The 26,169-nt window shown below is 67.3% G+C and overlaps 3 protein-coding genes across 15 annotated transcripts in view; 2 read left to right on the top strand and 1 right to left on the bottom strand.

The window, feature by feature from the left end:
• The first annotated feature begins 214 nt into the window (after positions 1-214).
• On the top strand, positions 215-11,783 carry MAFK (MAF bZIP transcription factor K). 6 transcript variants are annotated; one of them, XM_082430610.1, is made up of 4 exons: positions 215-352; positions 4,346-4,538; positions 8,258-8,337; positions 9,174-11,783. In XM_082430610.1, exons 3-4 carry the CDS (start codon positions 8,302-8,304, stop codon positions 9,606-9,608), a joined length of 471 nt encoding a protein of 156 aa, XP_082286736.1. In that variant the 5' UTR covers positions 215-352; positions 4,346-4,538; positions 8,258-8,301; the 3' UTR covers positions 9,609-11,783. The 6 variants fall into 6 exon arrangements, with proteins under 6 accessions (XP_082286736.1, XP_082286734.1, XP_082286739.1 ...); XM_082430611.1 differs by lacking the exon at positions 215-352 and adding an exon at positions 3,612-3,844; XM_082430608.1 differs by lacking the exon at positions 4,346-4,538 and having other exon boundaries at positions 219-352.
• TMEM184A (transmembrane protein 184A) lies at positions 11,591-25,766 on the bottom strand. Of its 8 annotated transcripts, XM_082430591.1 has the most exons (11): positions 25,606-25,766; positions 23,838-23,923; positions 21,736-21,833; positions 21,381-21,636; positions 18,601-18,766; positions 18,007-18,097; positions 17,821-17,896; positions 17,620-17,711; positions 16,664-16,833; positions 15,994-16,191; positions 11,591-15,178 (listed from the first exon to the last, which is right to left on the bottom strand). In XM_082430591.1, the coding sequence occupies exons 4-11, from the start codon at positions 21,555-21,557 to the stop codon at positions 14,919-14,921; spliced, it is 1,230 nt and encodes a 409-aa protein (XP_082286717.1). In that variant the 5' UTR covers positions 21,558-21,636; positions 21,736-21,833; positions 23,838-23,923; positions 25,606-25,766; the 3' UTR covers positions 11,591-14,918. The 8 variants fall into 8 exon arrangements, with proteins under 8 accessions (XP_082286717.1, XP_082286718.1, XP_082286716.1 ...); XM_082430592.1 differs by lacking the exon at positions 25,606-25,766 and having other exon boundaries at positions 21,381-21,557; positions 21,752-21,833; positions 23,838-23,883; XM_082430590.1 differs by lacking the exons at positions 21,736-21,833; positions 23,838-23,923 and having other exon boundaries at positions 16,664-16,740; positions 21,381-21,557; positions 25,606-25,762.
• The window catches only part of LOC309645465 (uncharacterized protein), a gene marked incomplete at its 3' end in the record, with an annotated part of 69,047 nt that continues 66,466 nt past the window's right edge, over positions 23,589-26,169 (top strand). Inside the window, exon 1 of the mRNA XM_082430602.1 lies at positions 23,589-23,706. The remainder of the gene's footprint in view (positions 23,707-26,169) is intronic.

Below are 26,169 nucleotides of genomic sequence, written 5' to 3'. Positions count from 1 at the left end.
GTGGTAGGAACCTTGGGGCGGGGCGTCGGCGCGCGTCGGCGGGCGGTGCCTCGGGTGGGCGGGGCGCTGGCGCGCGCGCGGCGGGTGGGCGGGGGCGGGGCGCGCGGTGGGCGGGGCGGCGTGACGCGCGCCGACGCCGATCCCGGAAGCGGTGTCAGATGCTGGGGAGCCGGGCGGGCGGGCTGGCGGCGGGCGGCGGGCGGCGGGGGGACTTGTTGTTCTTCGCGAAGTCTGAGCCGGAGCGCGCGGCGGAGGCGGTGGCCGACGGGGAGCGCGAGAGTGAGCGCGAGCGCGAGGAGAGCGCGTGCCCGCGAGGAGCCGCCGCGCGCCCGCGCCCCCCGCGCGACGCCAGGTGAGGAGCTGCCGGGCAGGGCTGGGCCAGGGGCCTGGGGCCGGGGGGCCGGGGGGCCGGGCGGGGGGCGCCAGCCGCTGAGTCACGGCCCCCTCGGACCCGTGACCAAATTGGGCCGGACCCCGGGACCCCTACCCGGCCGGCGCACCTGCCGCCAGGTGTCCCGTCCCGAGCGCGCCGCGCGGGCTGGGGGCCTTCCTTCTGGGGAGGGGGAGCGCGACCCCGACCCCCGACCCCCGACCCCCGACCCCCACCCCGTGTCCGGAGGCGGCGGGCGCAGGGCGGGCCGGGAGAGGGCCGGGTGGGGAGCGCGGCGTTCCGGCGGGCCCGGTGCCCCCTCCCGGCTCGCCCCACCTGTTTTGCTCTCAGGCCCCGGAGATAAACTCCGGGGGAAGCGGGGGCCACGTGCCGGGGAGCGCGTGGCGACCGGGGCGACTCGGGCCTCGCGCACCTGGGCGCTGCCCGGCTCGGCCGCGCGGTCCCGCCCCGGCGGCGCTCAGGCCCGGCCTGCGCTGCCCGCGCCGGGGTCCCCACCGCGCCGAGGGTGGTCAGGGCGAGGAGAAGGGGCCTCGCCGACCAGGTCGCGGTGCGAGCAGCCGACCTGCCGGGGTTCACGGAGGGAGGCCTCGGTGTGGGAGCTTGGGGTGGGGAGGGGGACGGCGAACGCGTCACTTCCCGAACCCCATGGCTCGCGGCTCATTTTTCTCTGTGAATGGGGGTCTCCATCCCTTCTAACTGGAAATGCGGGTCCTTCGGTGCCTCTTCCGAGTTCAGGACACAGATGATGTGTCAGTAGTCTGCCTGCTTCCACACACCTTCTCCGGAACCCGGGAGGGAGGGAAGTGTTGGGCTCTGGCCCCGGGTCTGCGTTGGAAAAGCACATCGCTTTGCCCTCCGTCTCCTGTCTCCCGTTGTAGTATCCTCACGCGCCACGTGTCCTGGAGTCTTCACCCAAGCGGCACTTGCCCACTTTCTGCCCACATTCCCGGAGCACTCGGTGTTCGGGTTGCTGGAAGTCCCCTGATCCCTTTCGTGTGTTAATGATTACGCTCTTGTTTACCTTCCCCACGGCCCTGGTAGCCCAGGCAGAAGTGAGATCTTCCCCCTAACAGTTCATTCAGAGTTGACCAGCACTCACCACCCCCTTGCCAGGTGCCTGGCCTCACTCGGGGAGCTCCCGCGACTCGCGTGCCCACACCCAGCCCATGGTGACAGATCAGTGGCTCCCCCGCAGTGTGGCTTGGCGGCCCCACTGCCCTCCCCTTGCCCCTTCATTGGCATTGGCGAGGTTTTGCCCGCACAGCGGTTGCTGCACAGGTGTCTTAATGAAGTACGGCTGTGTGCCATGTGTGCCGTCTCTGGAGCCCGGTCTCCAAGCCTGATGTCTTCAGGGGGATGGCGCTTTTTAAAAAAGTGTTTGTCTAAGCGGGTGGGAGGGCCTGGGAAGCTGAAGGTGGGCTGTGCCATGGGTGGGGCACACCTGCAGCTTGTTGCATCCTGGATGGTTGACACCTTTCTGAGAACTTCTCTCCCTGGGTCCAGTAGGAATGTTTGATTGAGTCTGAGCTCAGTAGAGGGTGTCTGCTCTTATGACTTAAAGCTAGATCTCTCGCTATTCCAAAATAAAACATTTATTAACTCAGAACCACAAGTGAGGCTTCTCCCCAGAGCGCATTTGCCTCTTGTGCTCGAGCATAGCTGGCCTTTAAGGGCTGGCTTCCAAGTTCAGCATCGCTCACTTTCAAGGTGGTTGCTAAAAATGGGAGTTGAATCGAGGCTACTGGGGAAGTCGGCTCCGGGGCTTGCTGTGTTCCAGCCCTTTCTCCAGCCCTGCAGCTGAGGCTGCCTCCGAGCGAGCCAGGTCGTTTTCCGGACCATTCTTTGTCCACCGCGGTGCGTTCTTTCACTCTCGGGCTCTGCCATAGCTGCAGAGTTTGTTTACAATCTCGGGCAACCTAGAATTCCTGCCCGTGTGCTGGCTGTTCCCGAGTCTAAAGGTTTCTGGATGGACTTTCTGGATGTCGGGTCCAGTCCACACGGGAAATGGAGCCCCGGCCAGCTGGGAGCGTCCTCTGTGTAGCTGCTCCTCAGAGCAGTAAACAGTGACTCACGCTCCCCTCTGCTCCCCGCCTCCCTGTTCTCTGCTAATGGAAGATGCGTTGCTCCGGTATTTACTTTTGCTTTTTATAAGTCACAGACTCGTCATGTTTCCTCTTTCTTACAGTTCCAGGAAATTGAAAGTGTCATCTTAAAATTGTAGGATTTTAGAGCAGGTAGAAATGAACCTGTGTGGTCTCAGTCTACACACACACACACACACACACACACACACACACACACACTCCATTTTATGTGAGGAAACTGAGCCCCGAGCCTCCTCGCCTGCCTGTGGGGCGGGGTCCCGTGTCCGGGGTCTGTGCAGCACCTGCCTGCTTTTCTGCGCTGCCCGTCTGGGTGCCCTGGGCCAGGGGGCAGAGAGGAGACGGGGTGGAAGCCGCCCCAGGCCCCCTCCCTTCAGTGCAGTGCTAACACACCTGCTTATGCAGCAGACCTTTCACCTGCCAGGAGTTGGGGGGAGCAGGTAGGTAAGAGGGTCCCCTGCTCTCCATCCAGCGAGGGAGGCAGGGCTTGGACAGAAGGACCAGGTCTTGAGCTCAGCCCTCGATGTGTGCTCAGGAGAGGGCACCCACCTACCACAGGGAGGGCAGGGGAGTCTTTCCGGTGATGCCAGGGTTGGGGGAGGGGAGGGCAGGGGGCTCAGAAGTGGGAGGGTACCCAGCACAGATTTGGCGGGGGGGAGGCCTGGCACGGCAACAGGTGGTCAGGAGAGAGGCGGGCTCGGGAGGGACTCTGGGCAGGGGGGCTCCCTCTGCCTGCTCGGGGGGCTGCATCTGAGGGACCGAGATAGGAATCCAGACGAGACGCAGGGGGCCTGAGCCCAGGCGGTGCTGTAGGGCCGGAGCATCTACCGGGTGATGCGGGCCGAGCCTAGCAGGTGGGCATGGAAGGAGAGGTGAGGCCTGGGGGGCCATCATCACCTGAGCTGGAGACCCAGGAGGAGGGCAGGTGTGGAGAGAGGGTGAGCCTCCGGGGCCCGTGCAGGCTGTGGGTTCTCCAGGGGCATCCGTGGCTGGACTTGGAGGTTGGGCTGCTTGGAGCCCTGCATGCCACAGCTGGGCTGGGGGAGGACAGAAGCCAGAGGGGGACCCCCCGGGGGCTTGAGGGGAGCAGGGCCTGGCCTGAAGCTGGGTGGCAGGAGCAGAGGGGCACGGGGCGTGGCGGGTGCGGGGCAGCGTTCGGCCTGCTGTCAGCCCAGCAGCTGCCTGAGTCACCTCTGGACGTAGCCAGGATGACACAGCTTCCTCGGGCTGCAAAGGCAAGGTGACCAGACGTCCTCCGAGGCAGGCAGACAGTCACGTCTTGCCGGAGGGCGGCCAGCCAGGGCCAGCCTGGAGGCCGGGTGCGGGCCGGGCTGGTGGGGTGCTTGTAGAGGTGCGGCAGGACACACACCCCGTCTCGGGGAGCTGGGGCCGGGCGGTGGGAGCCCTTCTGGTTCTGGGACCTGTCTTCGGCTTGTTCGTTCGTGGGATGAGTCGATGTGTGCTTGTTCGGCAGATAGGTGCCCGCCGTGCGGCCAGCCAGAGGGGCATTCGGCCTGGGGTCTCTCGTGAGAAGGTCCCCAGCCCCCAGAGCGGGGGCAGCCGCGTCACGGTGGCTTCTGGCTTTGGGGTTTGCTCTCGGCTGTGGGAGTGGGAACCTGCCCTCCCTCCTCTGACCTGACACCCTCGAGGCATGGGAATGGAAGGGCTGCTCCGTCCGCTTGTCTTGGGCTGAGGGGCACGGCACGGGCCGGACAGGAGCCGTGTTTCGAGGGCCCACCCTGCTCGGTATCAGAGACGCGGCTTCTCATGCTCAAGCTCACGATCTGGGCAAGCGGGCTAGTCGTCCAGTCTAGGCGAGAATCTGAAACTCTAAACCCTCCTTTGCTCCTAGGTAATCTAAAGCCGGGGCTGTTCGGGTGGGTCAGTGCTCCTGTCAGCCGCTGGCTTCCCTGATGGAGAAAGTGTCCCCCGGGCCCTGGACCCTGGCCCAGCCCCACGAGGGCCGGAGCGCACGGGGGAGGGCCAGGCCGTGAGTCACCTCAGGAGCTAGGTCGCAACCGAGGAAGGGAGTTGCGAGAGGGAAGGTAAGAAGTGATCCTGGCCCAGGCTCACCTGCCTTCTGGAAGATCAGTCCTGAACTGTCAGACCTGGCCTACCTGCCCTGCCCTGTTCCTAATGGGCCCGGAAGGGGAGGGACACCCCAGCTCCCGAAGGTCCTCCAAACTCTGCGGTCACCTGAATTGCCTCCATCTAGGCTGCTGGGGTTCCCTTTTCCTAGAGAGGAAGCCCTCTTCCGTGTTCAGCTGTACGTGAGAATGGAGTTTCCGGCTTTGGGCTGAAAACCAGCCTTAGTTAGGCTGACGGTCTCCTGGAAGGTGCTCTAGGGTAGAAGTGCTGGCTGCGCACCGTCTGGCCCAGCAGCTCCTTCAGGGCTTGGGGCGGGGGCGAGCGGGGGGCAGCCCCGCCATCCGGCTCCCAGTCTAGCGCTGGCCACCGAGCTTCGGGGGTGACCCCACCAGGACGAGCCCGAGGGCTCTCTGCACGTGGCGTCGCCAGCTTCCGTTACTCGGCGGCTGGGACGCAGTGCCCGGGCGTCCTTGTGCGGGGCTGTTGGAGAGGCGTGTGGGGTGACCAGGCTCCGACGCGGCAGCGCTGGCACTGAGCACCCCTGCCCATGCCCGGCTGCTGCCTCCCACCCCAGCCGGCTTCCAGCCGAGTCCCAGAGACCAGTCCGTCCTGTGTGAGCTCTGAGGCCCATGAGGTTGCCTGATGTTCCGTGGTTCACAAATACCCTTTTAGGGCGGTGGTTTCAAAACCAGTCGTTTTATAAACTCTTCTTCACACGTACAAAACTCTTCTCCGAACCTCTTTCCAAGAGCGAGCTGTTGTTTTTCTGAAGTCTGAAGTGACGTGAGGTCAATACTTTGTGTGTTTTGGGTGTTGGGCGAGAGGTGAGTAACCGTGCCGCTCCTACCCCTGCACCGGGTCCGCAGCAGGGCCCCTGCCCCTGGGCCTGCAGCCCTGACTTTGGTGTGAGCCCGTCGGGCAGGCACCGGGCCGGGAGGAGCAGGTCCCTGAGGAGGGGGCAGAAGCCAAGGCAGTGGGGTCACGATGCTGAGCAGGGCGCTGGGTGTCTGCTCCCGCCCCGGACTTGCCACCTTTCCCCAGGGCGGGGTGCTGGTACAGGCCCTGCAGCCCGGGGGGTTGAGAGCGCGGCCCTCGGCCGGAGTGTCTCGCGGCGTCACCTGCGTGGCCCAGCTGAGGACGTTTGGCACTGGGGCCCTTGGTTCTGATCTCCTCGTTTTTCAGAAGGGAAGATCGAGACCCGCAGAGAGAAGGGGGTCTGCCTCGTCACCCCCAGCGGTGACCGGCCCCTCGGCTCCATGTTTACGCGCGTTTGTGCCATCTGCTCGGACGCAGAAGGCCTGAGAACTGGGGAAAGCTCCGAGGTCAGACCCCGGCCGGGACCCCAGCCGGACCGCTCTCCCCCGTCCCTGCCGAGGCTCCTCGCCCGTGGTCCTGGGCCCCAGTAGCCCGGGTGGTGGACGAGGTGGGCTCAGAGCTGGTGGGTGTGGCCTGAGGGTCTGCCCGGGCCACCTTGACCTGGTGGGCAGGGGCGCCTGACGCTCGTGGGACCGGTGCAGAGGGCAGGGGGCCGAGCCCACGGGGTGCTGAGGCCCAGGCCTGTGTACATGCTGGGAATGGGCGACCCACCGGGCAGTGTCACGGTGGGCAGGTCCCCAGGGGAGGTGTCCCTGCCCTGAAGGTGCCCGGGTCCCGGCCAGGCCGGTACGTTACTGAGGGTCTGCTCGGGGTCCGAGCGGAGGCCTCCCCCCCCCCCCCCACCCTTCCTTTTCCCACCGGGTGGGAGCTGGTCCGGGTGGGTGGGCGGGGCCTCAGTCTGTGGGAATGTGAGCCCAGCTCTGTAAACAGCTGGTGACTCACCGCCCAGCTATGCCCTGGCGTGCTGGGAGCGAGCTGGAATGATAGCGGCTCCTCCTCGCTCAACGTGGAGAAGTTTCTCATGGCCTCCCAGCCGCCTGGCCCACCAGCCCTCCCGGTGGCTTCTCCAGCCCAGCGTTGACCCCTGCACCGGAGGGAGGGGTGGCCCGTGGGGCACTCTGGGGTCTCCCCAGATGCCAGGGGTCAAGCCACCGTCAGGAAGCAGCTCTTACTTCCCTACTAGGATTGCCCCGAGTAGTGGCTGCATGTCTGTCTTAGCACACATGTAGCTGCGAGGAGCACAGAGGGGCACGGCTCCCCCCGGAGGCCATACTGGCCCTGCTGCCGTCCTGCTCTCCCGCACCAGCGCCCTGGAGAGTGGCTGTGTTGCGGGGGGCGACCAGGGGTCCACAGGCCTGGGTGCTGAGACCCTCTGGTGGTGAAGGGTGGCGGGCCGCGGAGGCAGGGTGGGTGGGTGGAGGGTCCAGGCAGTGCTACAGCGAGGGTCTCAGGGCTGCAGGGCAAGGCCGTCCACCCAGGTCTCCCTCACCTTGAGATGGAGGCTTTGCTGTGGCTCCATCTCTGGCCCCAAGACCGTCCTTGGGTGTCTCTCTGACGTTCTCTCTGCTCAGTTCACCTCGTCTGGCATTCGGAACTTGGGGGGCAGACCCCGACCCTGTAAGCCGGCAACACGGTGCGCCGGCGAGTCGGGCCGGGTCCTCCCCGTGCCTTCCCCAGCCGCGGGCACGAGGGGCCTGCTTGTTGCCCCACAGCCTGTGCTGTCTGCTCAGCCCGCCCCAAGCCATTGTTGCTGTGGGCTTCTCTGTTTCCATGACGACCACCGGGGGTTGGCTACGTCCCAAGGTCGCCATGGCAACTATCAGAGGGGAATCATGCTTGGGATGCTTTGGCTGGCTTTTTCATGAATGATTAGAATGTGTGACACAATGCAGACGCGAAAACGAGAAGGGCGGGCGGAGGGGGCTGGCGGGCGGCAGGCGGTGGCAGAGACGGCTCCCGCCAGACGGTCAGTGAGCTCTGGAGGCGGTGGCTCCCACCTCCCCTGGTCGCAGGCTGGCTGGCGTAGGGAGCCCCCGCCCACGCTCTGGGCCTCAGGTCATGGCTGTGGGGCAGCCTAGGTGAAGGCGGTGATGTCACAGCTGCAGTGCCCTTGGCGGAGGTAGGTCTGCTGGGGAGGGTGGGGCCTGGCCAGGGCGGGCGCGGGGCTCCCCCCACCCGTAATTGGGGTGAGCTCAGCAAGCCAGGGGCTCCCCACCTGGCCTCTCGGGGGGCCAGGTGGGCCCAGGTGGGCCCAGAGTGATGAGGTCTTGCCAGGGCAGGGGCTGTCCCTGGGTCCAGTGGCGATTCACAGGGGCTAGGTGTGGCCTTTCGGGAGGGGGCTTTGCTGCTGCGCACTGGGACCCCTGAACGTGGCGTCCTGCCACAGGTGCAAACGTCTAGCTCGGGGCCGGAGGCAGAGCAGGAAGCAGCCGCTGCTTCTGCCCGGTGCCAGCCCACGGCGCTGGCGCTCGTGGCCCAGGCCCAGTGGGTGGGGGCAGCGTGGGACAGCCGTGTGGCTGCCAGGCCCCAGACACGGTGCATGCAGGCCACTCTGCGGGCCGCTGCTGGAGTTGGGGGTGTGGCCAGGTGTCCTCCCGGGCCCCCCGGGCAGCGGCTCAGGCCCAGCCAGGGTGCCCCTGCTTTCAGGGTGCTGCGACTGGACAGTGCAGAGCGGGGAGCTGAGCCTCCTCAGGGCCTCCCTGCAGGGGGTCGTCCCTGCTTTGGGTCACCTGTGACCGCAGCTTGCCCTGTGCCCAGCCGGGAACTCATCACACTCGCTTCTGTGCTCTGTGATTTTCAGTTACCATTTCCAAGCGGTTCTGTCCGGGTGACTGTACCCAGGTTATGACGACTAATCCCAAAGCGAACAAGGCGTTGAAGGTAAGGGGGTGGGATGGGCACAGGCCCGAGAAGGTCCCTCCCGGCCCCCGAAGCCCCTGTCCCAGGACCGCCCTAGAGTTGAGGAAGGAAGTCTGTCACCGGGTGTGGGGAGGGGCCGTGGGCTGGAGGAAGTACCTTTGGGAGAAGTGATGCCAGAGTCGGGGGCTGTGGCCTCGGGAGACGCCGGCTCTGGCGTCTGGGGGTGGAGGGGTGGGTGCCTGCCGGCCAGGACGTACTTATCAGCCCAGCCCCGGACGTGGGCAGGGTGGCGTCTGGTCCCGCAGAGCCCCTGGTGGGGTGCCCGCGAGCGGGTGCTGCAGCTCCGGGCCTGGCGCCGTGAGTCCGCGCCAGGTGCTGCCTCCCTGGGGCTGGCCGTTTCCCCGCTTAGGAGCAGAGCTGGGTCTGGCCAGAGTCGGCTCTCTGTGCATCTGTGGGCTGTGCGCTTCCAGGCCCCTCCTGGGGTCCCGCTGGGTCCACGTAGCCTCGTCCCACCGGCCTTGGCGGGACCTAACGGGCCTGAGGGGTGCAGGAGGAGGGGTTGCCGTCAGCCCCGCACCAGGCACTGGAGAGTCCGGGGGCGGCACGGCCGGGCCGCGGCCTCGTGGGGTTTGGGCGACGGAGGGCGACCGGCTCTCGGCCGGGCGTGGCCAACGGCCCCCCTCAGGGGACACCCTGCCCCGTACCGCGTGCACACTGCCGGGCGACCCCGCGGCGCCCGTCCCGTTCCCGGGGTGGAGGGCGGGCCGGCCTGGGGCGCGGAGGGGAAGGGAGCCGAGCCCTCGCGCTCGCGGCCTGTGTTGCCGTCCCCGCCCTGACCGTGCGCTGCGGCCCCACAGGTCAAGAAGGAGGCGGGCGAGAACGCCCCGGTGCTCAGCGACGATGAGCTGGTGTCCATGTCGGTGCGGGAGCTGAACCAGCACCTGCGTGGCCTCACCAAGGAGGAGGTGGTCCGCCTGAAGCAGCGGCGCCGCACGCTCAAGAACCGTGGCTACGCGGCCAGCTGCCGCATCAAGCGCGTGACGCAGAAGGAGGAGCTGGAGCGGCAGCGCGTGGAGCTGCAGCGGGAGGTGGAGAAGCTGGCCCGGGAGAACAGCAGCATGAAGCTCGAGCTGGACGCCCTGCGCTCCAAGTACGAGGCCCTGCAGACCTTCGCCCGCACCGTGGCCCGCGGCCCCGTCACGCCCACCAAGGTGGCCACCACCAGCGTCATCACCATCGTCAAGTCCGCCGACCTCTCCTCCAGCTCCGTGCCCTTCTCGGCCGCCTCCTAGTGCCTGGCTGAGGGGCGGGGCCCCGGGGTGCCGGTCGAGGGTCCCATGGGGAGCAGACCCCTTCACACCGGAGTCAAATCGCGGACCCGTGCCGGGCTCGGGCCGTGGCTGGAAAGGAGGAGGATCCCGAGAGCCCGAGTGCCAGCTGCTCTGCACACGCACGCGCCCACGCGCCCCGCCGTCCCCTGGGCCCTGCCGCCTCGCCCAGGGCTGTTGCCAGGGCTCTGTCTTGCGCTGGGGGAGTTGGGATGTGTGGAGGGAAGGTCCTTGGGAGGTTCCCGGCCAGACGTCTTCCGCCCCTCCCACGAGCAGCACGTCCGTCCCCTGCTCGGCCCCCCAGCCGGGGCAGGACCCCCTCACCGCCCTGACTGCCCTTGGGTGCCCCAGGAGGAACCGTGCCCCAAGGGGTCCGAACACCCCGGGATCCTGCTTCAGCTTCAGCCAGAGGCCTGTGCCCCGTGAGCGGGTGGAGGAAGGGCTGCGTGTGCATGAGAGCGTGTGCGAGCACGTGTGCACGTGGACCTGTCCTCCCGTCAGTGTTCCAGTAGCTCTGGGGGCCTTGGGGAACGGCTTGTTAATGGGGCTCGGGCGAGCCTTGGGTTTTCCCCTCTGTGTCGGGTGACCTAGGGCAGGTCCCCGTCGAGGAGTAGCAGCCGCCTGGCCGGGGAGGGGCGCCCTGGGGCGGGCGGGCACGTTCTGTGTGGAACAGGCGTGAAGGTGGCGGCGGCAGCCGCAGGCGCGGGCCGCGGAGCTGGGCAGTGGCGCCCGTGGTCCTGCCTGTGGGTCCTGCTGCTGGAGGCGATGAGAGCAGGGAGAAGGGTGGGGTTGGAGAAGGAGGAGTGTGGATGGTGGGGGGAGGTGACGATGGGGGCGGCACTGGGCTGGACAGGTGGCAAGGACCAGCTGCCGGGAGTGCTGGGACGGTCTGTCGGCAGAGGGCACGGGGACTCTGCAACCTTGGTGCTTAATCATTGCCTGGACCCTTCACCCGCTCTTCCTTTCTGGCACTCGGAGCCACTGATGACTGGGGGGGGGGCCTTTGCTGGGGTGTCCTTTCCCAGAGAGCCGCTGCGGGGCTTCCCACGTGTCTAGGCAGGGGCCGCCCCTTCCTGCCCCACCTGGGAAGATGCCGGGGCCGAGGGGCAGGCGGCCGGTCCCGAGCCCACCACAGGCCAGAAGCCCTGGGCTCCAGCTCGTGGTTTCCTCTTGGCTTGCCTCCCACCATTTAGTAAGCCCCCCAGCAAGCTGCAAAGCCCCTGCGCAGGGTGCCAGCCGCCCCGGGAGGAGTGGGGGGAGGGGGGAGGGCCCCAAGGGCTACAGACAGAAAGCGTCCCCCTGTCCTGGGAGAAGGCGCAGGGTCTGGGGCGTCTGGGTCCTTCCAGAGCCACGGCCGGTGTGTAAAGAAGCTGTTGATACCATAGCCACGGTAGGTAATCCACATTGGATATCAATAAGGACCGTGGGGATATTTAAAAGAGAGAAAAGTATATATATATATAAAATTATATGCACATTTTATCGTACAGATTTTCGTACCTTTTCTTCCTATTTGATACTGTAAGCCTCTCTAGGGCAGAGCTGCCTGGGAGTGTGGGTGGGAGTGGGACCACCGCCCGCACCTGGCTTCTCAAGTTGGCCGCTCGCCGCCTACCGCTGCCCTTGGGCCGCGCCCCAGCCGGGTGCCCCACGGGGCGGGCGGGCAGGCGGGCGGCCTGGGCTCTCCCAGCACCCGATCCCGCAGCCTCCACTGCCCGGGACCAGGCCTGGGAGACCAGCGTGATCCCTCCCCCTCCTCTCAGAGCGTTGAAATTTCATTGTCACAGTTTTAATATATGGATTTTTTAATTTAAGAAAACAGGCACAGCCCCCTGGCTGGGGGGGCTGGTTTCCCGTCCCCCGTGCTTCCGGCTCGCTCGCCGTCCGGGCGACAGGGCCCTGCGTAAGCCCCGCTCCCGTTTCCCGCACCTCTGGCCACTCAGCAGTTTCATTTCAATATTTATTTTTGTGCTGCTTTTATCATGATATAAATTATTGAGAAGAGACCCTATGTCGTGGCCCCTGTGGTGTGACGTGCGGCCCACGCCCGCCCGTCCCCTCCCGGCCACACCTAATTTATTGCTGTACATCTCTGCCATGACGCTTTTGTACCTTTCAATAAAGAGTTTTCTGGTTTCACGTTGTCTTGCTGCACGGTTGGTGCTTTGGGCCAACCCTCCCTCCTTCCCCGACCCGGAGGGCTGTGGGCCGCTGCATGCGCCTGCCCCCCCCCCCATCCTAGCCCCCGTGGCTGTAGCCCCCCTGGGGGCGGGGTCACCGTCAGATGCTGCTCGTGAGTGGGTCTGCAGGGCTGCGCGCGGAGGGCTCAGGCAGGTGGAGGCAGGCAGGCTCCCTTTCTGAGTGGTGGGTGGAGTTCCCAAGGCCCCTACTGCCCTGATCAGGAGCCCCTGTCGGTGGACGCGGCCCCCCTTCCCCGGGCGGCTCTCTTGGCTGGGGCTCTAAGGTGAGCTCGCAGCGGGTGGGAGAGATGGGGTCTGCCTGGGTCCGGGGGCAAAGCCAGTAAGCAGAGTCTCCTGAAAGCCAGAGCCAGGGGCCCGGCCAACCTGGGCCTGCTGGCGGGGGAGGGGGTGCCCTGTCCTCGGGATGCTGCCCCCTTCTTATCCCACTGACCTTGGAGGGTCAGGTGGGTCAGCACTTGGCCTTGGCCTCTGAAGGAGGGTCAAGCTTGCAAGGAGATGTGCTGCTTGTTGGGGGTTCTGAACACTGGCAGCCCTCCCGCCCCACCTCTGCCGGGCTGACCAGGGTGGCACCTTGTAACCAAGGGCCTGTGCTTCAGCGCCAGCCACTGGGCTTGAGCCCCACCCCCAGCTTCCGTGTGGCCTCCGCCGGCTCCTTCCCCCCCCAGTCCCCGAGCTCCCTTCTGTGGAATCAGGTGCGGGGACGGACGCACTCGGCACGGCGCGGTCACTGTCACCCCGAGCTGCTTGCTCGCTGTCTTCCCCCAGCTGAGCAGACCCCCGCAGCAGCCCCGGGAGAGCCGGCACCCCGGCCTGCTGCTCCCGGGAGCCCCCTGGGTGTGTCCCTGAGACCAGAGCTGGCAGCAGCCTCTGGGTGCAGGCTGGGGAGGCACAGACCCTGACCGGCTCTGGGCTCCAGGGAGGTTGTTAAAGGGTTCCTGCCCCCAGGCCGCTCAGCTGCTCTGGGGGCCGCCACCCTGCGGCGTGGACCGCTGGGGCCATTTCACAGGTGAGCACACCGAGGCCAGAGCACGCGGGTGAGACAGCCGGCCTCCGTGGCCGCCCCTGGCCCCACGCAGTGCGGCCTGGAATCCGGAGCCAGGGTTTCGTCAGAGGTGGAGAGGTGGCCCGCGGTCCCCTCCTCGGGGCACCCACGCTTCCCCGTCAGCAGGGCCGGGCCCGTGAGGCCGGCAGCCCCTCTGACCTGCTCTGAGGCTCTGTCCCACCTGCAGGTGTGTTGTCCTCACTGCTTGACTTTGTTACGTCAGAAGAGCCTGGCCACGGGCAGAGGGGCCTGCGGGGCTGGGACCAGTGGGCAAGCAGCCCCTCTTGCCAGCTCCGTGACCTCAGCCAAGTGGCTCAACCTCCCTGGGCCCCGGCCACCCGCCCGGGGCCGTCGTGAGGAGTGTGTGTGTGTGACATCGCTGGCCGGGTCCTTGGCACGCGGCGGGCGCTCCCAGAGCGCCAGGCCCGCCTGAGAGCAGCCCAGGACCGCGCGCTGTGTCGGGGCCTCCGGAAGGCGGCGCTGGCCCTCGTGCCCTCTGGGTACACAGCCTTGGGCAACTCAGGCCCCAACGCAGGGCGCCTCCAGACGAGGGCCTTGGGCAGCGCCGCCTCCCCTGGCTCACTGCAGGGCCTCTGCCCTGCAGCCTCCAGAAAACCCCCCTCCTGGGTCAGCGGGTCTCTGGGGGCCCCGTGGCCGCTCACAAACCAGCTGACAGACGTGGCGGCCCGAGCTGGGCCTGCCAGCCGCAGAGTGCGCGGTAAGGCAGATGGGGGACCTCCCAGCTGGCGGCAGGGAGGAGGCCGGCCTATCTTATCAGGCAGCCGGGCTGGGCCCTGGGAGAGGCCGCTGGCCTTGAGTCCCGTGCCCCAGGCCCAGGGAACAAGGGGACAGGGGTGACCCCACTCTGCCCTGGAAACCGTAGGCTGGTTCCTGCCCTGCTGAGTCTCTCTGAGACCCTCAGCGCCTTTCCCTCTCTCCCTGGGTGACGTGGGAGCCAGCGGCCGGGAGGCGTGGGAGGTCGTGGCTGGGTGGTGCCCGGGCCTTCCTGCCGCAGCGCTGCCAGCTCCGCACGCCTGCCCGCGGGTGCACCACCCGGCACCTTTCCCCGGCCCCCGCCCCACCCTACTGAGCGCCCCAGACACACTGGACGGACCAAGGCTCACAACCCGCTGCCGCCCCCTCCCCACGCGGGGCCCCCCCCAACGTCCAGGGCCCACCCTCATTCCCCCTGTCCTGTTCCACCTCCTGGGTCCCAGGCTCCCGGGCACCAGCCCCCTCCTCGGGCGGGGCTGGCACCGGGCCTTGAACTGGGGAAGCCAAGGCTCCGGACCGCAGAGCCGTGCGCACGGCGGGGCAAGCCATTCCGGCTCTAGTCCGAGCTTGTTGGCTGCCCGCTCTCAGCTGCTACTGTGGCCCGCGACCCCAGAGTGGACGGGGACCCTCCCCGCTGCACCCAGACTTCGCACGATGGGTCTCATCTGTCCGCCTCTCTGTGGTCCATTCATTAGAGCACTGACCCTGCAGGAACACAGGCCGCTAGAATCACTAGAAAACCGAGGCTGTTTATGCATAAATAAGTGCAGTTCACCAGGAAGCCAGAGCCGTCCACCGGTGGCCCCAGCCCCTCCCAGACTCCCAGCAGCCACACCGGCCCTTCCTCCACGGGGCCACCCCACCCCCTGCACTCTGTGCGGAGCCCTCCTGCCTGCAAGGCCCGCAGCTCCGGGCTGCCCAGCACTGCCCGGGAGCTGTCCATCCAGGGAGGCCACCTGAGCCGACGGCCAAGTGAGCCTGGCAGGTCCCTGGGCTTGTCAGGTAGGCTCAGGTGCCCTCTTCTGAGGCCGAGGGCCCACCAGGCGATGGTGCGGCCCCGGGGCGCCTGGCAGGGCTACCAAGCGACCCGCTCCACTGGCCAGAGGCGGGATGGGCAGTGGGCTCCACGGGCCTAGCAGGAGGCTCCCAGGAGAGGCCTGACCTTTGGCAAGACGGTCGGTGGGTGAGGGGCCCTGTCCTTTCCCAGCGGCCTGGACCACTGACCCCAGCCAGGCGGCCGCTGACCTCGGGGCCCCCCTACATCTCCTCCGCGGGGATCAGCATCCTCTTCTCCACGTTGCGGCTCTTCCTGCCCCCGCCGCAGCCACCATCCATGCCAGGGTGGGTGCTGGGCAAGGGGTCCCTGCCCTGGCCGGGTCCCGGGGCCTCGTGCGTGGCCTGCTGCGTGTACTGCTGGTAGGCGGGCGAGAAGTTGTGGATGGCGTCCTGCACGATGTCCTGCGGGCTCACGGTCTCCTTGAGGCCGCTGGAGATGCTCTGCATGGGCGCCGTGGGGGCTGGCGACAGGCAGCGGGTGGGCTGGGCTGCTCCCTGCGCCCCATCATCTCCCCCCGTGCACCCGGACCCCGGGACCTGACCCTGCTCCCCACCAGCCTCGGGGCTGCCCGGGGCCGGGGCTCCTGCATCTCCAGGCCCTGGCTTCGGCCCGCAGAGGGTGACTCCTAGGACCCCAGAATCCCAGCCCAACTTCTCCACCCCAGCCCAGCACTGGGGCTGTCCCAGCCCAGACCCCCTGCCAGGGGTGGCAGAGAGAGACCGCCGTGAGCTGGCCCCCATCTTCTCTCCGCCCTGCTGTGAACCCTTCACACCCTCGGCCACTCCAGGATGACCGGTCCAGGCTCAGGCCACCCCTACCCAAACGGGCCACTCTTTAGGGACACCAGCACCAGCCACCCCTTGGCCTCTCCGGTCAGGCTGGTCCAGGCACCTGGGTGTGGTTGCTGGGGCCCCCCAGGCTCAGGCGCTGCGCCAACCCCCTATCACCGAGGGACTCTGGGGGGCCCAAACATCAGGTCCAGCCCATCTCACTCGAGTTCAGCCCGCCTGCCCGCCGGCCTGCCTGGTCTGTTCCCCCGGACCACGTGCACGCGAGGCACCTGCCTGGAGCTTGGGTCCTCCGTGAGGCCATCTCCCCGCCCATCGAGTCGACATTCCCAGGGCCCGTGGGCGAGACGGGGGAGAGGGACATGGTGCTGGGGGGCCCGGGGAGGGCGGGGCTGGTCAGGCCCACCTCAGGCCCACCCTGTGATGGTCCGGGTGCACCAGCGCCACCTTCTCCACCCCCGCCCGGGGCTGGCGGGGCCCCGAGTACCTGGCGAGCGCTCTTTCTTCTCCGAGTACACCTGGCAGGTGAAGGCGTAGCGCAGGGCGACGGAGGCAAAGAACATCTCGATACAGACGGCGAGGTTCTGGTAGCCGGCGGCCACCGTGCCGGCCCCCACCCTGCTCCCCTCGATGACCTGGGCCTCAGGGAGGACCCCACACCTCTCCAGGATGGCCAGCAGCATCCCTGGGGGGTGGTGATGGCCACTCAGGTGCCTGCCCCGGACAGGAGGCTGGACTGCAGCCAGCCCCAGCCAAGGGTCCCCCTGAGGCCGGCCTCATGGGCTTGGCGGGGGTCTGCAGGGTCTGAGGTCCAGAGGGGCTGGGAGCCCCCAAAGCCGGGGCCTTGGCACAGCGGACATCCAAGAACTGCCCGAGCGCCTGTCCTGACCTCTCCCTGGCCCCACCCCTCACCGTCCCCTGAGAAGTGGGGGCTGGCGGTGCCCAGAGCCTGGCCCAGGGCCCGCCGAGGACAGGGCTCCACCGCCCCCCGCATGGCCTCTCCCCCACACATCGGGCCAGACCTGCCGGGTGGGGAGCCCACCGTCTACCCCCCGCCAGGGGCTTGATGGCCTCCCGCTGAGAGGGCCGCCTGCTGACCCGGCTACAGCTGGGGGATCTCTCTGGGCTCCAGCCCCTGCCTCAGGAGCCCCACCCACCCTGCCAGAAAGAGAGGAAGATGACGGCCTTGATGGTGAGGAACTTGAGGACAGGCTCAAAGGGCTGCAGGAGCTCCCTGGTGGCGAAGTAGAAAAGGAACAGGGCGTAGAGGGCCAGGCTCACGGAGGAGTTGTAGATGAGGGTGACGTAGAGGTAACCGCTGTGGATGCTGGGGGCCAGAGCCGGGGCCGGTGGTGAGGGTGGGCCCACGCCCCCGTGCCCTCCTCACCCTCCAGCCGTGCCATTGGCCTGGGCCCCCAGCCTGGGCACCGGCAGTGGCGCAGACCTGGACCCTCCCTCCAGGGCCTGCAGATGGCACCCTAGGGGAGCGGCAGAGGAGCTGGTTGCAGGGCGTCGTCTCCAGATCCTGCCCCCTTCCAGGCAGGAGCCCTGCTGGCCCTCCCCTCTCTACCCTCCCAGGCACGGGAACAGCCCCCTACGTCGTGGACCCACAGTCGTGCGTGGGTGCTTCGTGTGCATGTCAACGGTGTGAGCGTGTGCACATGCTCACTGTGTCTTCCCATGTGAAAGCACGTGTGTCAGCACATGTGCATGTGCGTGTGAGCGTGAGTGCGCGTGTGCACACGTGAGCATGCGTGCGCATGCGCGTGAGGAGTTCGTGTGGACCCAGGGCAGGGGCACGGGCCAGCGCAGAGCTTGGCTCCCTGGGCCCGAGCGCCCTTAAATCCACGCTTGCCCTCCAGTGGCCCTGCTGTGGGGTAGCGCTGGGGAAGGAGCCCATCGCTGCCCGGGCCGCGAAGCCCTGGAGTCCCCAGGGCACATGTGTGACAAGGGTCTGTTTGCCATGGCCTTGCCCCCGGCCCTTTCCCAGGAGGAGGAGGGGGAGGGGATTTGGCCCCTGCTGAGCCCTCTGCTGGGCCCTGCCTACCTCCCCCGTGCCCCCCAGGCCGGGCCCGCCCACCCACTCCCTGCCCGTACGCCAGCCCGGCCTCACTTGAAGTCCCCGTCGTGGTATTTGCCGAACGCCTGCAGGACGATGGTGACCAAGGCCATGATGGGCTTCACAATGCAGAACTGCAACGTGGCCTGGGGGTGGGGGAGGAGAGTGAGGGGACGGGGGAGGGGCCGAGGAACCCCCAGCACACTGGGCGGCGAGGGGCGGTCAGGGGGTGGCTGGGAAGGGCCGGGCACTCACCTGCTTGCAGAAGCGCAGAAACCCGATGGAGTAGGACATGCCCCGCAGGCAGCAGGTGCCATAGAAGCAGCTGGGCCTGGGGTGAGGGAGTCCCTGAGGTGTGTCCCTGGAGGACACACCCCCAGACTGGCCTGGCTGCCCACCCTGGGCGTAGGGGTGCCCGGCGGGCTCTGGGGAGACGCTCACCGGATGGGTTTTCCCCGAATCTCAGCCATGATGGCACTCTCGCCCCCCAGGTACTGGAAACAGAGGCTCAGGAAGCTGTAAATGACAAAGGCTGCAGAGCAGGGGTGTGGGCAGTGAGCCTGGGCGGTCCACGAGGGCACCCGGCCTGCACGAAGGCTCCCTGACCGCTCAGAACTCCTTGGCGCCCATTTCCTGGAAGACAGCTGGGGTTCAGCTCACGCAGCAGGACCCACTCCTCACGGGGGCTCCCGGCCGGGTTCTGGGACAACATGCCATCCCTGGTGGGGGTGGGGCCTGCAGCAGTCACGGCAGCTCTGACGCCCCCCACCCCGTCTAGGGCCCGTTCCCCCCGCAGGCTCTGGGCAGGCCCAGCTGCAGTGTCGCCCCCAGCTTGGGAGCCTGGGAGTCTTGTATCGTTAGCGCCGCTAATCCCGACTGTCCCGCAGGGGCCTCGCTAAGCCAGACTCAGGCCTGGAGGGTGGGGTGCCCCGGGGCAGGCGGGGGGAGTGCAGGCGCCTGGGAGCCCCTCACTCGGCTCCCGCTGCCAGCCCAGCTTGGGGCCGCTCTGGGCCCCGGGGAGCCAGCTGTGCTCACCTTCGTAGCAATCCCGCACGGAGTCAAAGTAGACGTAGTGCTGGTGGCCCCCCAGGAGGAGGAGGCTGAGCCAGGAGTCGAAGGCGTAGATGGGGACGATGAAGAGCAGGCGGATGATGTGGCGCTGCTCGCTGGGGACGGTGTAGGAGCGCAGGTGCAGGTAGATCTGGGCGGGCGGAGCAAGGCAGGCCTGGGGGACATGGCCCACCCGCCGCCCAAGCGGGAGGAAGCAGAGCGAACCTCCCTGGGCCCTGCCCTTAGCGGACACTCCGCACTGGGAACGTGCATTCACTCACGTGCTCATTCATTCATTCATTCATTCAACGAGAATTTCCCCTGGGGCAGGGGGATGGGTGGCAGTCACGGCCCCCTCGTGGACACGACTGGTCTGGAGAGCAGTTTGGCATTTTGACACGGAGGCATTAAAAGGGCTGATACCCTTTGACCCTTTCTAGGGATTTATCCCACGGAACAGATTTATTCAGAAACAAAAGTAGGATTTGCGTTCAAGGACGTTCGTTCGTCGTAGGGACACACACGAGACCGAGCACGGTGGTGGGGCCCGTGACCGAGATGCAGCCATGCAGAGGGCTACCCTACAGCCCCGAATCGCCAACGTGGGGAGACGCTCCGATAGAACGCAACCGGTCACGTCAGGATGACAAACCGAGCAGGACCCAGGTGTGTGAAAAAGCAGGGTAAAAATGAAGGGAAAGACATCCCTGGACAAAAGGAAAAGATGGGTGGTTCTCATGTTTATCTGTATACCTTCCTAGATCGTCCACATTTTCTACGAGGACAAAAAAAAACAGTGACAGGGTCTTTGGAAGGAAGAGGCCCCGGGGAGCCAGGCAAACAGGTAGCTGGCTGTAGTCCCAAGCAACTCTGGGAGGCTTCCCGGAAGAGGTGCCATGAGAGGAGGTGGAGAGAGGGCAGGCAGAGGGCAGGCTGTGTGCAGAGACCCAGCTTCTTAGGGCCCAGCACGGGGAGTGGCGGGGGCAGCCTGGCGTCAGAGTCAGGCTCCTTATCAGCCACTCCCTCCCCAGCTGGTGCGGCAGAAGGGCACGGCCTGACCGGCTATCAGGAGACGGACTTCTGCTCCTGGGCTGGCACTGCCTGGCTGGGGGCCTTGGCAAGCCACTGTTCTCTCTGTCCTTGGTTCCCTGTCTTTAAAGTGAGGGTCCAGTCTCTCTGTCCCATTGGGCTCTGAATGGGTGGGGAGGGTGGGACTCCTCCATGGGAGTGCGGGTGGGGGCGGGGAGGAGGGTGAGGCCTGGGAAGTGCCACCCACGGGGTCTCCATCAGCCCCGTCCAGGCTGTGGGCTGCCCAGGACGCTGGGCTCCAAACACACGTGCCCAGCTGGCACCCAGAATTACAAAAGGTCAGGGCAGGAGACAGAGGACAAAGCCAAGGCCCAGACTGTGGCTGGAACTGGCCTGGACCCAGGGCGTTGGGTGCCCGTCCCCCTTGCTGCTCCTTGTCCCACAGATCACAGCCGACACCAGACCTAAAGCCATTCTGCCACCAGGGAGGAAGGCATGGCTTCCCTGCAGATGCAAATGCACCACCCCCCTGTCCGGTCTACCTGTCCAGATGCTCCAGGGCAGCTTGGTAAGACTCAGGGCAAATGCCGCCTCCTCCAGGAAGGCCTCCTGGATGGCCCCAACAGGAAGGGACCTCCTCTTCCTGCCGCTCTCAGCTGCACCTGGCCCACTAATATACTTGCCGTGTCCCCCTTATATTCTGGTTATTTGAGGCCACACCTGGACACGCATCACACGGCAGGCGGCTCTCACTGAGAGGGTATCTGCCGCCACCACCCTGCCTCGGAGGCCTCTGGCCACCTGCTTCCCTGCCAGCCAGTCTCCTGACCGCCCCCTGCCCCTGGCTCACCCCGCCAACCCAGTCCCTACGACAATGCCAGCCAAGTCATCCTACGGGGCAGCTCTGCTCTCAGCTCCCCCCAACGACAGCCTCCCCTGGCTCCCCAGCAGCCCCGGGCTGAAGGCCAAACTCCCGCATGATGTCGGAGGCCCCTCCTACGGGTCCCAGGTGCCTCCAGCCCAGGCAGCCCTCTCCCTCCCAGCTCTGCTCGTGTCTCTCTGGTGCAGTCCTGGGCTCCCGAGCCCCTCCGCTGCCTGAGATACGCGGGACCCCACTGCCCAGCCCTGCACTCGGGCACCACCTCCTGTCACCCGCTCCCTGGCTCTTGCTGCCAGGCCTGGCGCCGCTGCATCGGCGGGCTGCCTGTCTCCCCAGCTCTGGGCCCCTCCAGCCAAGCTCTGACCCTGCTTCCACTCCCGGAGCCTGGTCTCACTCCTTACAGAGCCACGTCCCAGCCTCACCAGCTTTCCCGGGCATGCTGCACCTCTGGAGGGGAAGGACCTTTCTGCTCCCGGCTGCGTGAGCCTGGGAAAGACCCCGGCCTCTCCCAGCCTCAGTCTTCTCGTCCGTGAAAGGGGACAGTACTGCTGACCTCAGTGAACAGGCTGAGGGGCCAACGAAGTGCCCCGGGGGAAGGGCCTGGCGCCCGGCTGGAGCTCTTCACTCTGCCTGGAAGAGGCCGCCCACCTTCGGGCCCAGCTCTCTCCCTCCCCTGCCCCCTCCCCTGGCCCGATGCTGCCTCTGCGAGCCCCTGGGCCTCTGGCCCGAAGGCCTCCGAGGTCTACACCCAGGCCATCGCTCGTGGACCCACAGCCCCAGTAGGGTCGGCCAGGGCCAGGCTGAGCTGTGGCTCACGGAGAGTGGGTCCCAAGGGAGCGCGCAGGGGAGGGCTCACCTGGTGGCCGGTGAGCACCAGGGCGGTCCACACGAAGACGCCCGAGACGCCGCGGGCCAGCGCCGTGGTGAGGAAGAGCTGGGAGGTGCCCTGGGAGCTGTTCCCCACGCGGTCCACCTGCGGCCTGGCGGGCACAGCCTGCGGGGGGGCTCCCAGGAGCCCCGAGGCATTAGTCATCTGCAGAGGCGAGGCAGGACACAGATGGGGGAGGAGGGAGGGCAAAGGTGCACCCAGACGCTGGAAGCAGCCCCAGTGCCTGTGAGGGGGAGAGAGCGGGGCAGGGACGGGGAGGCCGTGCTGAGCAGGGCACGCTGGGCTTCGGCCACCGTCCCTCCCGTGGGAGTTCCAGCCCGACCTTCCTGCCCGCTTGCCTGGGCTCTGGGCAGCCCTCTGTGTGCAGGGACCCAGGTCCAAGGCCCGGGCCTGGGCGCCCTCTTCCCCAGGGTCAGCCACCTGAGTGCAGACACCAGCTGCCTGACTGTGTCCTGGGGCAGTCGGTCCCCACCTCTGGTGTCCCGGGCTTGCGGGGAGCCTGCTTTTCAGGGGCCAAAGACATCTGAGAAAGTCGGGGAGCCCCCGGTGCCCTGTCTGCCCGGGGTGGAGTCCGGGAAGCAGGCCAGACTGGCACAGCCGCAGCAGCAGACGGGGTGGGGAGGCGCCCTGCACCCACCGGGCCTGCCTAACCGCCTGGCGCCCAGCTTGGCCAGGGCCCCTGGCCACCCTAGCCCGCTTGCCAGCCCTGGGTGCCCTGTTCTCCAGCTGCTCGTAACCCACTGGGGTGCTGGGCGCCTCCCGCCTCCCTCCAGACCTGGTCACAGGGTCCGGCACCTACCTCTCAGTCAGGAAGCTCCTGGGCCAGTCCTGGGAGGCCCGGCCTCCAGGGAAGCCTGGCTGGTCATTTGTGTGGCCACATGGCCCCCATGGGCAGCCCCAGCTGGGGTGGGACCAGGCTACCTTCTGGAGGCTGGGCCAGACCTGGGGACGGGCGGCCAGCACTCAACTCCCGGGTGGCCCACCAGAGCCTCTGGCTACAGGGAGGTGCCCAGGCGGAGGGGAGGAGCGGAGGGCTGTTCCCTCCCCCTTTGACACTCTATCCCTCCCCCGGCTGTTTGCTGAGGCAGCTGGCTCCCAGGAACCTGCCTGCCGCCAGGTGCCCTCACCTGCCTGCGCCAGAAGGCCAGGCAGCTGCTGCCTGGGCCTGAGATGGGGGAGGGGTCTGCGGTGGGCCAGGGTGGGCTGTGTGCGTAATGGGTACGGGCTTCCAGTTGGGGTGATGAAAGTTCTGGAAGGAGATAGAGGTGGCAGTTGCATGACATTGAGGGTGTATTAAGTGCCACTTTAAAATGGGTAAATTTATTATGAGAATTTCACCTTGGTTAAAAAGGCCCCCGTCCCCAAGAGGTGCATTGGAAACATTTCTGTTTTTTTCTGCCAGGGGGCGGGGAGGGGGTGGTGGGGAGGATGGGGTGTGGGTGAGTCACAGACAGGCCACTGGGCCTGCCCTGTGGTCAGCCCTGGGCCAGTGGGAAGGGCTCACCCACCCCCGGGCTCCTGAAGGAGCCGGCAGGGTGGGGGGCCTCAGCCGTCTGCCACCCTGGGTACGGGGACTAAGTGCCCGCATGGTCCTGTCCTTGGTGCCTCCCGACCCTCCCTGCGGCCCTGGGTTGTGGGGTCAAGGACACTTTCAGAGGTGGGAGTCGGGGGCTCCCACGTGTCCAGGGTCCCCCAAGGGTACAGGAGGGTCTTGGGGGAGGCTGCCAGCCCCTCGGACACACCGCCCCGTTCCCCCACCCCTCCGCCCACACCGCCCCCCTGGGGAGTCCCCCAGACACGCCCTGAGGCCCCCATCCTGACTCAGGTAGAGCCCCGGGACCTGGCCCGACTCCCCTCACGGCCTCCTCCAGTGCCGACTCTCCTCCTGCCTCTCAGATGTCACCTCCTCTCTCTCTTCACCTCTTTAAATTCCACAGGCGCGTCGGGAACCCTGCTCCTTGCTCAGCCCACGCCCAGGGCGCCGGTGTTCTCCGCGTGGGCTCCCACTTGGCCCAGCAGGGCTGGCCGGTGTGGCCTGGCCCTTCTCCAGCCGACATGGGTTCCTGAGAGCCACGCGCCCGCCCCCGAGCCCCGCCTGCCCACGGCGCCCGGACCTGCGGTGCTGTCCGCTCGGCTGCATTTTACAAACCTGGGGCTCTCCTTCCTTCTCTGGCTTCCTGACCAGGTCGCTCCAGAGGCAGCCCCGGCACTCAACCCTTCGCCTGCCCCTGCTCTCTGGCCACCTGGGCACGCCCCTGCACCTCGCTGGGGCTCTGCTTTCTCATCAGCAAACGTGAGTTTAGGGTCTGCCAGCCCCTGCCTGGGGTACGGCATGCAGGTCCCTGCAATCCCTGGGGACCTGGGACAGCACCCCCTTGCCTTCCCCCTAGCCCTAGACCCCAGACCCCGAGCAGGGCCACATACCAGGCGCGGCCGGGAGCAGCAGGGGCCCGGGGTGGGTGAGGTGTGCTTCACCCGCTTAGAGGGCACGACTGACACGGGTACCGGGTCTGGGGGAGTGAGGGAATCAGCACCCCGGTCCTGGGAGGGGCCGGGGAGAGGCTGACCCAGCGGCCACCCATGGGGCTCTCTGGCCAAACGAGGCCCCACCCCTGGCGGCTGCTCTCACAGCCGGCACCCACTCCAGAGAGGCGGCCTGGCCGGCCGGGCCTGATTTCCCTGCCCGGGGCTGGACACTGACCAAGCCTCTCACAGGACAGACCTGCCCGCCCAGATGCGGGCGGCCGGCGCCTCTGACCGCTGTTTACCGTGACCAGGTGACTGGGCCCTGGGCAGCTCCTGGCCGAGCTGTGGGGTGGCCGAGGAGCCGCGGGCCAGTCACGGACCTCAACGCCCCCCTCCCGACACCTGCCCTTCACCCCAGGGACCTAATGGCCTCAGTGTGGCACCGAACCTCCTTCCAGCCTCCCCCGCTGTGCCAACCCCCCTTCTAGGCCGGCCTGCCATTTCCGGTGGCACACGGCTACTCTCCCACGGGGGACAGGCTCTCCCCTCCCGCTTTCCCTGAGCCCAGGCCCCTCCAGCTCTGAGCTGCCCGCTCTGGGCTGGCAGAGACGGGGCTGGAGGGCAGGGTGGTGGGAGGCGTCCTGACACGCCCCCTTCCCAGGCCGGCCCACCAGGGAGTGGCAGATGGGATTTGGCCCTGGGCTTTGGTGGCGGCCCACACAATGGCCACTGACTCAGCTAATGCCACCACAGCCTGGGCCGGGGTGACGGCAGAGGCCCCCAGCACGCCCCTGCTGCCTGTGGGTGATGAGTCCCGGCCGGGCCACCCGCCAGCCTGGGGACCCCCGAGCCACTCCTCCCCTTCCTCTGGGCCTCGGGGGCCGGGGGCGCTGAGGGTCCTTCCAGCTCTAGTTTGGGGGCAATTTGGGAAGCTGTGCCTCCCCGTGTCCAAGGTGCTGGCCCCTCTGGGCAGGGCACTGGGCCCCAAAGCCGGGCAGGAGCAGGGCCCTGGGTCCGACACGAGGGCTGGGACCCTGGCCCGGCCTCTCACCGTGTCTGTGACTTAGGGCCAACCGGGGGCCTCTCTGAGCGTCAGCTTCCGCGGGTGACGGCCGGCCGTGTGCAGCAGGTCAGCCCTGGTAAGAGCGGGGACTCGGGGGGCTTTGCCCACTCCTCGCACAGGCTGCTGGCGCTGGGGGCTAGGCGCGGGGTCCCGGGCCGACCAGCCCTGCCCTGCAGCCCAGCGGGACCCACACGGGGCCTCGGAGTCTCTCTCTCTTCATTCCGTAGGCCTCCCGTCCTCTGTCCTGCCCATGCCCGGCCGAGCCCCTCCCCAGGCCTGTTGCCTCGGTCCCCAGGGAGAGCCTGTGACTCCCCAGGGCCTGTCCGTACCTGCCCGCTGCCCCAGAGCGAGCTGCCCCAGCCCTGGGGGGCACCCTTCCGTGAGGACCTGGGGCAGGGGTGCCGACCTGGGCCTGGCCCGGCTGGGCTGGCCTGAGACCCTTTTTGGTCACCAGGTGGCATCCTGGGGCCTGGCAGGGGGCACGGCCTCTGGGGTAGAGATGGGGTGGGGATGGAGCAGCTGTGAGTCTCAGAATTTCAGGGTGTGGGCGCTTCTCTTCAGAGGTGCACGGGGCCCCAGCCCGGACACCACACCTCTCTTGTGGGTGCGCGTGCACACACACACACACGTGTACACACAGGCGTACACACACACATAGCTCACCTCCCTGGTGGCCCCCTCGGCCATCTGGCCAGGCCCCTGGGGCAGGTCTGTCGCAGGTCTCCAGGCCTGAGGGGGCGACCGGGGTTGTCCGGCCCCGCCGCCGGGCCTCCAGGACTCTGCTGTGCCTCCTCACAGCAGCCTGGGTCAGTCTGATACGATTGCTCCTGGCAAAGCGCTGGCCTTGCCCCAGACCCAGAAAACCCCTCCCTGCCGCCTGCCCCACCTGCCCTGCCAGGCCGGCCCTACCTGCCCAGGTAGCCTGGCCACACCCTCTGCTATGCCCTGCCCAGATTCGGGACCAGCCATCCCTCCCACCCACCGTCCAGCTGGCTGTCGAGTCTCCGACGTCCAGGCGTGGATCTTGTCTGGACCACTGACCAGGTGTGGTTCTGGCTGCTTCATCTCCCTGGCCCATCTGTGTAGGTGGGGGGGGGGGGTCCCACGCCCACTTCATGGTGCAACGAGTGTTAAACAGGGTGATGCAGCATCCGCCGCGCACGGAGCTGGGATGTCCACCCCCCACCCCGTCCCGTTCACGCTGCTCCGTTCTCCTTTCTCTGGTCC

Source organism: Balaenoptera physalus (assembly GCF_965194825.1).
Source record: "Balaenoptera physalus genome assembly, chromosome: 16".
NCBI classification, from domain to species: Eukaryota; Metazoa; Chordata; class Mammalia; order Artiodactyla; family Balaenopteridae; genus Balaenoptera; species Balaenoptera physalus.
The sequence above is the reverse complement of the archived record's forward strand: the minus strand, read 5'-3'. Positions and strand labels throughout refer to the sequence as shown.

Coding starts and splice junctions, on each gene's coding strand:
- MAFK (XM_082430610.1), top strand. CDS start 8,302: ATGACGACTAATCCCAAAGCGAACAAGGCGTTGAAG. Junction 8,338..9,173: donor AAGCGAACAAGGCGTTGAAG/GTAAGGGGGTGG, acceptor GCGGCCCCACAG/GTCAAGAAGGAGGCGGGCGA.
- TMEM184A (XM_082430585.1), bottom strand. CDS start 25,629: ATGGCCGAGGGGGCCACCAGGGAG. Junction 18,098..18,600: donor CGTGCGGGATTGCTACGAAG/GTGAGCACAGCT, acceptor CCTGCTCTGCAG/CCTTTGTCATTTACAGCTTC. Junction 16,192..16,663: donor CTTCCTCTCTTTCTGGCAGG/GTGGGTGGGGCT, acceptor ACCACCCCCCAG/GGATGCTGCTGGCCATCCTG.